A 10,966-nucleotide genomic window follows, 5' to 3' on the forward strand; every position below is an offset into this window, starting at 1 on the left:
GAGAGGGAGGTGTGTGCCCAGGCTGGGGAGCTGCTGGAGTTTGCGGGAGGAAGGGGCAGTAGCCCTGCTCTGGTGGGGGCAAGCAGAGCCCAGGGCTGGCATAACCACCCTTGGCTAGAGAGGCTTACTGGGACATGTGGTGTTCGGGCTGCCTGAGGAAGGGGGTTAAAAAAAAAGAGATGCAGACAAGCAGTTTCATAGGGAGCATTCCCCTCCTTTAATCCTCTCACCACAACACAGCAGAAAAGCAGCCGCAGGGGTTCATGCTGCGCTGGATGCCCATGTGGGGTGCAACCCCTGCACCACAGAGCCAGGCATGCCCTTCGTCTCACACTGTGGCCACGTGGACAGGGGTGCCAGGCTGCTCCCACTACTCCAACCACTCTCCTTCCAGATGAGCCCATCTACCCTCTGGCTGCACATTGGAAGAAGTGCCAGCAGCTGTGGACTTTTTCCTGCTCAGGCTAAATCTGCTCCCCTGGGCTCCAGGATACAACATAGGGCCATATACCATGGGGTCATATACAACACAAGGAAGCAGTACCCACCACTGGCTGGAGCAGCGAGTGGGGTGGAATGCATGACATGGCTCCAGGGAGTGGCCCCAGGGGCTCTTATCTATGTGGAGAGCAAGCCAGGGCTGGATCAGAGCACTGGGAGGAAGCATAGCAGCACCAGCAGCACAGCTGAAGCACTCACCACACACCTGACCTGGCAAGAAACCAATACGGCTGGGGAGTTAGTTGTCAACACGGAGGCTCTGAAATGATTTATTGCAAAGGGTTTCTGCGGGTAACGCAGGGAAGGAGCACAGTCCTTTTTGGCAGGGGCCTCTCTACTCCTCGCCCTCCTCTTCGTCCTCATAGGAGTCCAGGCCCACCTCCTCGTAATCCTTCTCCAGAGCGGCCATGTCTTCCCGCGCCTCAGAGAACTCCCCTTCCTCCATGCCCTCACCCACGTACCAGTGCACAAAGGCTCGCTTGGCGTACATCAGGTCGAACTTGTGATCCAGGCGAGCCCAGGCCTCGGCGATGGCTGTGGTGTTGCTCAGCATGCAGACGGCACGCTGCACCTTGGCCAGGTCCCCTCCCGGCACCACTGTGGGTGGCTGGTAGTTGATGCCCACCTTGAAGCCCGTGGGGCACCAGTCCACAAACTGGATGCTGCGCTTGGTCTTGATGGTGGCGATGGCAGCATTGACATCCTTGGGCACCACGTCCCCGCGGTACAGCAGGCAGCAGGCCATGTACTTGCCGTGGCGAGGGTCGCACTTCACCATCTGGTTGGCCGGCTCAAAGCAGGAGTTGGTGATCTCGGCCACTGACAGCTGCTCATGATAGGCCTTCTCTGCAGAGATGACAGGAGCATAGGTGGCCAAGGGGAAGTGGATGCGAGGGTAGGGCACCAGGTTGGTCTGGAACTCAGTCAGGTCGACATTCAGGGCCCCGTCAAACCGCAGTGATGCCGTGATGGATGAGACAATCTGGCTGATGAGGCGGTTGAGGTTGGTGTAGGTTGGGCGCTCGATGTCCAAGTTCCTGCGACAGATGTCATAGATCGCCTCGTTGTCCACCATGAAAGCACAGTCTGAGTGCTCCAGGGTGGTGTGGGTGGTGAGGATGGAGTTGTAGGGCTCCACCACAGCAGTGGAGACCTGTGGTGCAGGGTAGATGGAGAACTCCAGCTTGGACTTCTTGCCGTAGTCAACGGAGAGTCGCTCCATCAACAGGGAGGTGAAGCCAGAGCCAGTGCCGCCTCCAAAGCTGTGAAACACGAGGAAGCCCTGGAGTCCTGTGCACTGGTCAGCCTGTGGAGAGAGATACACAAGATTGCTCTGAGATGCATTTCCTTGTAACATCTGACTGTTCGAAAGTCCTTCAGGACCTGGTCCATCCCTGCCATGGGCAGCTGCAGAGCCCTCCTGGGGCGCAGCAGGGCTTGCAGTGTGTTCTGATCCCCTGCAGGATGCTGGAGCCCAGCCCAGGGGGACACGTCCCCCATTTGCGGTCACCTACCAGCTTCCGGATCCTGTCCAGCACTTGGTCAATGATCTCTTTGCCAATGGTGTAGTGCCCGCGGGCGTAGTTGTTGGCAGCATCCTCCTTGCCAGTGATCAGCTGCTCAGGGTGGAAGAGCTGGCGGTAGATTCCAGCCCGAACCTCATCTAGGAGAGAGCAGAGGGTTGAGTCTGGCACAGGCTGTTGGTTTGAGCCAACCACCAAGCGGGTTTGAGCACCCATCCCTCGCCCTCCTCCCAGCTCTGCCTGCCTCGGACACAGCCAAGGACCCACACGTCAGCAGGGCCGCCACTAGCATCAGGTTTCTCTGGCAGAAGGAGGTGGCTGACACCTCCCTTCACAGGAGCTCAGCTTCTACCACCCATCGGAGCTGCCTGTCCACAGGTGCGGCAGCACAGCGGCAGCTGCTGTGCAGGTTGGGCCGGTTTCTTTCTGTGCACATGTGGTGTCAGAGACTACCAGCACTGCTGCCTCTAGGACACTTCAGGAACAAAATCTGGTGCTGGTTTTGTGGCTTCTCCTGAGGAAAGGAGAGCCCTCAGGTTGAACCTGATTGCAGGATACTGCCAGCAGACCACGAGCACCAGCTGCTTGCTACCCCACCAGGGGCATACCCCAGGCTGTGCAAACTCCAGCACTCACCAATCACAGTGGGCTCCAGGTCCACGAAGATGGCCCGTGGGACATGCTTCCCAGCCCCGGTCTCACAGAAGAAGGTGGTGAAAGAGTCATCGCCTCCACCAATGGTCTTGTCGCTGGGCATCTGCCCGTCGGGCTGGATGCCGTGCTCCAGGCAGTACAGCTCCCAGCAGGTGTTGCCCATCTGGACACCAGCCTGACCGACATGGACGGAGATGCACTCGCGCTGGGGAGGGGGAGGAAGGGTCAGATCCTGGCCTGGCCACTGCTCTGGCCAGTGGCCCCAGGGAGTACATTTTCCTTTGGGTGGCCTCCTGTGGGCCCCTGAGGGGCCCCACACGGCTGTCATTGCCCTTGGCCATGCACAGGCACTGTGCCAGGTTGGGAGGCAGCTCTGGCATCCCTCCTGCCAGCCCCTGCTGAGGGCCACCAGTCGCATGGACTCTGGTCCTTCAGCAGTGTGGGGAGCAGACCCTGGCCCAGCTCCCCTGCCCCAGCCATGCTGACAGGCTCTCTGGCAGCCTCAGCCTCTTCCCCATGCCACAGCACCCCAGAAAGGTGCTGAGCTGATGCAGGTACATACTTAACTCATGAGGTGCAGCCAGCCCAGGGGAACCCACATGCTTGCTGCTCTAGAGCCAGGTAAGTGCTCAGCCTCCTGGAGTGAGGGGCTCTGGGGATGCAGGGGCAGTGGGTGGCAGCCAGGGGAGGGCTGGTGGTGAAGCCCAGCACTCTCTGAGGCAGCACAGAGACTTCCTGGGCTATGCAGTCCCAAACCCGTGCTGCAAAACCCGTGCAGACAGAAGTGCCAGGGAATGGGCTTTGAGCTAGACGTGTGCCTTCTGCACTCCCATCCCACAGCTGCAGGCCTGCTCCACTAACCCCAGTATGCCTTCTCTGCTAGCCCCAGCATACTTGGTCCCCTAGCCCTGGCATCCCTCTTCTGCTATCCCTAGCATCCCTCCTCCATTAGCCCCATCATCCTTGGTCCCTTATCCCTGGCATCCCCCCCCTCCACTACCCCCAGCACCTCCACGCTGCTGCTTCCAGCCTCCCTGCTCCACTAGTCCCGGCCTCCCTAGTCCCCCGGGCAGGAAACCACAACTCAGCCTAGGGGTCCCCAGGGCTCTTTGCTGCCACGTTCCCCGACCGCACAGTGCTCTGAGCAGCGATGGGGACCGTGCCCTGCTCCAGCGCCGGGGGGATGGCGGTGGGGGGAGCACAAGGACTCCTGCCTCCTCCGGGAGGGCCGGGGCAGCCTCAGCCCGCCGGGGGGAAGGGCTGCCCGAGGCAGAGGCTCCGGCGGAGCCCGGTCGGTGCTGCGGCGGGCGGGCGGGCGCTGCGCCGCGCCTCCTGGCACGGCCTCGTCCCCCTCCCGAGCCGCTAAATATAGCCCCGGCCCCAGGCGAGGGCAGCGGCCACGGCCCGGTTTGGACAGCGGCCCCGGCCCGCTCCGCCGCTGCGGAGACCCCCCGCGGGACGGGACGGGACCCCCACGCCCGCTTTCCGCCGCCAGCCCCGACGGGGCGCCCGCTGCCGGGGGGGGAGCCCCGCCGACGTCCAGCTCCGGCCCCCGGTGCCCGGCTGGCGCCTCCACCCCGGGCAGCTGTCCACGTCCGTCCGGGACGGCCACCGTTCCCCACCGGAGGGGTCACTCCCCTCCATCCCCAGCACCCCCGCTCCGCGCTGCGGAGACGGGGAGACCCAGGCGCCCCCGTGGCGGCGTCGGGGAGAACGGGGAGCGGGCAGAAGCGGCGGGGGCGGGGGGGGCATGGCTGTCCCCGGGCAGGGGCCGGTGGGGCTGCCCAAGGTCACAGCGAGGAAGAAGGGGGCGCGTCGCGGTGGCTCCGCCGTCCCGGTGGCCCGGAGCGGCTGCCGGGACCCTCCCCACCGCCGTGCCCGCCGTGCCCCCCACCGCCCCGTACTCACCATGCTGCGGCTGGGGGTCCGGGCTCTCCCGGCGGCTCGGTGCGGCGGGGCTCGGCGCGGAGCTGCGGCTGCTGCAATCCCCACCGCAGCGCCCTCTTATAGGTGGGAGGGGCCTATTACCGTCACGCCCCTTCATTTGGGTACATTTGCATGCGGGGCGGGAGTACCCACTTCGCGGGCAGCGGGAGCTTGCTTGGGTCCCTCTCGGCTGCAGAAGGACCCCAGGGTGCAGGGGGCCGGGGCTGCCCTTCCTCCTCTGCTGGGAGGGAAGCCGGGGGCGTCGAGGCAGGCTGTGGGTAGGGGGTCTGGGTGCCAGCCCCTGGGGATTACGGGTGGTGCTCAGCCACCAGGATGGGGAGCCGGGGCAGGTACAGCAGCCCCTGCCCTGCTCTGCCACGAGCTGCCCCGCACTGCAGGGTCCCGGGGAACTAGGGACACCCCGAGGCCACCTGGGCCTCTAGAGTAGGAGAAAGGAGGGGAAACACATTAGAGAAACAAGTCAGGCTCTGCAGATCAGGGTGCCTTCAAACCTCCCTCTGCCGTTAACTGTTTGTACACCTCTGGCCAAGGGCTGTCCTTCCTTCCCGGTGGTGACAGGCAGGCAGTTCCCTACCTCCATGAGACTGAAGGTCTGCATGACAAATCTGGGCTGGGAGGCTGGCCCAGATGCGCAAAAAAAAAAAAAAAAAAAAAAAAGTCATTGCAGCCAGTTTGCTCTTAATGACTTGTGACTACCCTCAGAGAAGCCCCTCCATGCGAACACTGGCTAGCACAGCCTTCCCTGCTGGGGCCAGGGCTGGTCCTGCTGCTGAGGATGTGGGAACCACCAGCCTGGCTGCTGGTTGGGGGAGAAGCAGAGTGCAGTGCCCCAGCCTTGCATGCTGTGTGCAGCAAGGAGAGGGCCTTGTCCTTGCTGCCAGGGCATGGGTTCACACAGTTATCCCTGCCCACGGGGATGGGGCTCTGCTGCCCAGGAGCATGCCAGGAGACACTGCTGTGACCCTCTGCAGCAGTTCTGGATCAGAGATGCAGGATAATCTTTAAGAAAAGAGGAACAGGACACAATTCCAACTCCTACATGTTTTTGGCAGCAGTCAGGTGTCTCTGTAGTGGGATCAGAGCAGTGCCCAGGATGAGGGGCAGCAACTCCTGTCCTGGCACAGCAGCAGGCACAGCTCAGTCTGAGCCTGGGGCTCTGGTCATGGGCATGGGGAAGAGCGCCAGGAGCCCTGTGCAGTGGGATGAGCGCCTGGCTGTGCTCCAGGAATCGGTACAGCCCAGTGCTGGCTCATACTTTCCCCTCCAGCTGACATGGGTGCATGCCGGGAGGAGGAGGGCAGGGGAGGACAGTCCCTATGGGTCAATATAGCTGGAGCATTAGTGGTAAGCAGGGAAAATTAATCTCTGGACCCAGCGTGCTGGATAATGGGTAACAGAAAACTCCCCTTTGCAGTTGGAGCCAGGAGCTGATGTTCAGGCTCCTGACCACAGGGCAGAGAGAGCAGTCAGCACAGGGCCAACAGAAGATGAGCTAGGGCAGGAAAAGTGGGGCCACGTACCCCAGGGGGATGGCACAGACAGGTGGGGAGTGGGCAGATGTACTCTCAGATGGACAACCCCATGCCTGAGCTAGGTGTTTCTCCTACCACATCACCAGGACTACTCCGCATCCCTTGGATAGACATGCTTGGGCACTTCCCCAGAGCATGCCATGTGTCCTGGCCATAGTCCCCTGCTATGGAGCTCTTACCTGTGTGGAGAGCAAGCCAGAGCTAGATCAGAGCACTGGGAGGAAGCATAGCAGCACCAGCAGCACAGCTGAAGCACTCACCACACACCTGACCTGGCAAGAAACCAATACGGCTGGGGAGTTAGTTGTCAACACGGAGGCTCTGAAATGATTTATTGCAAAGGGTTTCTGCGGGTAACGCAGGGAAGGAGCACAGTCCTTTTTGGCAGGGGCCTCTCTACTCCTCGCCCTCCTCTTCGTCCTCATAGGAGTCCAGGCCCACCTCCTCGTAATCCTTCTCCAGAGCGGCCATGTCTTCCCGCGCTTCAGAGAACTCCCCTTCCTCCATGCCCTCACCCACGTACCAGTGCACAAAGGCTCGCTTGGCGTACATCAGGTCGAACTTGTGATCCAGGCGAGCCCAGGCCTCGGCGATGGCTGTGGTGTTGCTCAGCATGCAGACGGCACGCTGCACCTTGGCCAGGTCCCCTCCCGGCACCACTGTGGGTGGCTGGTAGTTGATGCCCACCTTGAAGCCCGTGGGGCACCAGTCCACAAACTGGATGCTGCGCTTGGTCTTGATGGTGGCGATGGCAGCATTGACATCCTTGGGCACCACGTCCCCGCGGTACAGCAGGCAGCAGGCCATGTACTTGCCGTGGCGAGGGTCGCACTTCACCATCTGGTTGGCCGGCTCAAAGCAGGAGTTGGTGATCTCGGCCACTGACAGCTGCTCATGATAAGCTCTCTCGGCTGAAACCACAGGAGCATAGGTGGCCAAGGGGAAGTGGATGCGAGGGTAGGGCACCAGGTTGGTCTGGAACTCAGTCAGGTCGACATTCAGGGCCCCGTCAAACCGCAGTGATGCCGTGATGGATGAGACAACCTGGCTGATGAGGCGGTTGAGGTTGGTGTAGGTTGGGCGCTCGATGTCCAAGTTCCTGCGACAGATGTCATAGATCGCCTCGTTGTCCACCATGAAAGCACAGTCTGAATGCTCCAGGGTGCTGTGGGTGGTGAGGATGGAGTTGTAGGGCTCCACCACGGCAGTGGAGACCTGTGGTGCAGGGTAGATGGAGAACTCCAGCTTGGACTTCTTGCCGTAGTCAACGGAGAGTCGCTCCATCAACAGGGAGGTGAAGCCAGAGCCAGTGCCGCCTCCAAAACTACGAAACACGAGGAAGCCCTGGAGTCCTGTGCACTGGTCAGCCTGCAGAGAGAACCAAGTAAGCTTCCTCCAAGCACTGACTTTGCCGGAGGGAAGTTTCACACTTTTGCTTAGGCAGCCACAGATCTCTCCCAGGTCACCCCATGCTCCCACCCCAGAAGGATGCTGGAGCCCAGCCCAGGGGGACATGCCCCCCCATCTGCGGTCACCTACCAGCTTCCGGATCCTGTCCAGCACTTGGTCAATGATCTCTTTGCCAATGGTGTAGTGCCCACGGGCGTAGTTGTTGGCAGCATCCTCCTTGCCGGTGATCATCTGTTCAGGGTGGAAGAGCTGGCGGTAGACTCCTCCCCGAACTTCGTCTAGAAGAGGTTATCACAGTGTCAGAGATATTTTAACTGGTCCTGGGGAAAGGTGGCTGGGGCCACCCTAGGGAGTGTCCTGCAGTGATCCCAGATATAGTGAATACCATTGCTGCACAGCTGAGGGCACTCACCAATCACAGTGGGCTCCAGGTCCACGAAGATGGCCCGTGGGACATGCTTCCCAGCTCCGGTCTCACAGAAGAAGGTGGTGAAAGAGTCATCGCCTCCACCAATGGTCTTGTCGCTGGGCATCTGCCCGTCGGGCTGGATGCCGTGCTCCAGGCAGTACAGCTCCCAGCAGGTGTTGCCCATCTGGACACCAGCCTGACCGACATGGACGGAGATGCACTCGCGCTGGGGAGGGGGAGGAAGGGTCAGATCCTGGCCAGGACCACAAATGCAATCGCTGCAAGCAGTGAGGTGCATGGTCCAGCCAGGGCAGCCGAGGCCCTCAGCAGTCTGTGCAAGACACACTGTTCTATAGCATGGGTGCCTTTTGTTCATCCCAGTCTGTTGCCCTCTCCCAGATATGATGCTTTGCCTCCCACCACTGCACTGTCCATCTCAGGGACCCAGGGAAATGAAGACCCATCGGCTGGAGCCAGGGACACCCTGCCAGCACATTCCCTGGAGTGCCCCCGCTCGCAGCCCTAGGAAGCACCTAGGGTGAGCACCTTCCCCATTGCCCAAACACCCGCTTGGCTTAAGCGCTGGAGCCCTGCAGCAGCTGGCATGGCCCCTTGTTTCTACTCCAACAACAGGGCTGTGGGATGAGGTGACAGCATCACCCAGGTGCTGGGAGCTGAGGAGGTGACAGCACTGAGGATGGGTGCCCAGCAATGGAGGGGATTTGCAGCAGTGAATGGTTGCCGTGCTCTGGGGCTTGGCTTCTCTGGCTTTGGAGGAGGAAGAAGCATTAGCTGCACTTCTTAACTGAACTGAAAGGCTGAGGTGGGAGGGTCCCCTACCTCAGGGCTTTAGGGGCAGCCTTGGGTCCCTCAGGAGAGGCAAAGCTGAGGTGGGCTCTGCAGCCTCGCTCCCTCCGGGTAAGGCATCACAGAGGCTGCAGCCCTCTCAGGAATAATCAAAATATTCACTGCCTCAGCCCTGCTGTTGTCAAGGACTTGGATGCATCATCAGGCACAACTGAGGCAGAGGAGCACCCAAACCAAACCGGATTTCCAGAGCCTTGGGTGCCCCGCTGTGAGTCAGCTGGAAGGGAGATGGTGGAGCCAGCCATTTTGTGCTTAGGAGCACAGCAGCGATTGCCATCTGAGGAAGTTGCACAGGTCGCAGCAAGTCCTGGCTCTGTGCATCTAGGGTGCTTTCAGTGCTGTATTTCAGAGGCAGCAGTGACAGCGAGGGATGACAGAAAAATAAGCTCTTGAAACCCATGTTGAGAGCCAGAAGTCCATCTCCCCAGCTTTCCTGCTGAGGTGCAAACAGCAGGAAAGTGACACTCCCCCTTATCCCTCCTAGCACATCCATAAAGGTTTTGTAACAGAAGGAGCCAACAGTAGGTCCTGAGGAAGCTCCAGGATCCTCAGCAGAAGTGCACAGCACACACTGATGCAGCTGCAAGCACCTCTGGATGGCAACAAGAAAGAAGAGATGAGAAAGGACTCCTCCCTCGCCAAGGGCCTTGCAAATCAGCATGAGGGGCAGAGGGTTATGCTGGTCACTGCATTTCATCCCACCAACATGCAGCAGCCAGGACTGGCTTTGTGGGACCCAGCGCTGACAGTAGGCTGGGCAGAGCCCAGCAGCGCCCTGGACACAGCCGCGCTGGTCACCAGCCAGCAGACTCTGCCTTCTTCACGGCAAGGTCTGGCTCAGGAAGGACAGGAAGCGTGGCCCCCCGGGGCAGCAGGCAGGGTGCCCGGGCACCCTGGGGCTGGGATGCTCTCCGGCTGCACCGGAGAGCTCAGGAGCCAGAGCAGGACCACGGCAGCAGGGCAGCCCGGAGGCTCACCCACAGCGATGCCCACCCGTGGGTTGGCCCCTGGCAGCCGAGGTGCAGGGCAGCAGGTGAAGCCACAGCTTGCTCCCGAAGCTCAGCTGTGGATCTGCAGCGTGGGGGGCTGGCAGAGTGGGTGCGCTCGCCCCAGCTAGAGATGTTACCACGGCAGATGGGCAGGAACCGTGGCTATTGAAAGGGAGGAGAGGTGAGAGGGTCAGTCTAAAGGCCAGTCTCCGCACACGGCGGGTGGCCTCCTTGCCTCGGACGTGTCAGATGGGTGCAAGGGGATGCTCAAAGGCGGGAGGCTGCCGAGCGCCTGGGAGGGAGCAGCTCAGAAAAGGCTGAAGCCGGGCAGAGGCAGGGCAAGCACAGGGGATACTCCCGCCGCCAGCTGCCCGCACCTCCGGGCTCCCAGGGGCGGCCCCGTGAAGCTCTGGGGGTGGCAGCCTGCTCCGGGGGGGAGGTGGTGGGGTGCGGGGTGCCCCGCCGGGGCCCCCCCCACTCCCGGGAGCGCCCCGCGGGACCGGAGGGAGGGGGCAGCCCGGGGCCGGCACTCACCATGATGCCGCCGCCGCACGACCTGCCTCTGCCCGCGCTGCCGCAGCTCCGCACGCCGGGACGGCCGCGCCGCCGCCGCCTTATACCGGGGGCGGCACCGGGGTGAGCCGCCCCGCCCGAAGCTGTTCCGTGCCTTTGCACACATCTACGTGCATTGCGCATATTTGCATCCATTTGCGTAAATGAGGCTGCGCTGCCCGGCAGCCGGCTGGGTGCATCGGAGGAGCCAGCGTCCCTGGCTCGCATCCCTGGATCAGCATCCCCTGGGCCCCGCCGCTCCCTGCCTCGCAGAGGCCACGGGAGACCCGGGCGTCCTCTCGAGGGAAGGGCATGGGGACATAAAGGTTGGTCTTGCCACGCTTGCCTGTCTTGGCAGAGGGGCTTCTGCTGAGGAGCAGAGATGCCGCGTCCTTGCTGGGTGTCCTGCTGGTGCAAGGCACCATCCAGGCATCACCCGGGACAGACTTAGGCTGCTGAAGAGTGGAAGTCAGCAGAGAACCCGGCCCATGTCTTCCCTCTCGGTGGGTGGAGATGCAGATGTAAACCCTGAGCAAGCACGGAGCTGAGTCTCTGTCAGCCATCCAAGACCCCCCAAGGAAC

At 61.7% G+C, this 10,966-nt stretch overlaps 2 protein-coding genes across 2 annotated transcripts; both read right to left on the reverse strand.

Moving 5' to 3' along the window:
• Positions 1 to 188: 188 nt before the first annotated feature.
• On the reverse strand, positions 189 to 4,709 carry LOC135313359 (tubulin alpha-5 chain). The gene is made up of 4 exons (XM_064451390.1): positions 4,587 to 4,709; positions 2,661 to 2,883; positions 2,016 to 2,164; positions 189 to 1,807 (listed from the first exon to the last, which is right to left on the reverse strand). The coding sequence occupies exons 1-4, from the start codon at positions 4,587 to 4,589 to the stop codon at positions 836 to 838; spliced, it is 1,347 nt and encodes a 448-aa protein (XP_064307460.1). The 5' UTR covers positions 4,590 to 4,709; the 3' UTR covers positions 189 to 835.
• A 1,748-nt stretch (positions 4,710 to 6,457) lies between these two features.
• On the reverse strand, positions 6,458 to 10,449 carry LOC104051153 (tubulin alpha-5 chain-like). Its single transcript, XM_064451391.1, has 4 exons — positions 10,367 to 10,449; positions 7,980 to 8,202; positions 7,697 to 7,845; positions 6,458 to 7,525 (listed from the first exon to the last, which is right to left on the reverse strand). The coding sequence occupies exons 1-4, from the start codon at positions 10,367 to 10,369 to the stop codon at positions 6,554 to 6,556; spliced, it is 1,347 nt and encodes a 448-aa protein (XP_064307461.1). The 5' UTR covers positions 10,370 to 10,449; the 3' UTR covers positions 6,458 to 6,553.
• Positions 10,450 to 10,966: the final 517 nt, after the last annotated feature.

The sequence above is a fragment of the Phalacrocorax carbo genome, chromosome 5 (genome assembly GCF_963921805.1).
Source record: "Phalacrocorax carbo chromosome 5, bPhaCar2.1, whole genome shotgun sequence".
NCBI classification, from domain to species: domain Eukaryota; kingdom Metazoa; phylum Chordata; class Aves; order Suliformes; family Phalacrocoracidae; genus Phalacrocorax; species Phalacrocorax carbo.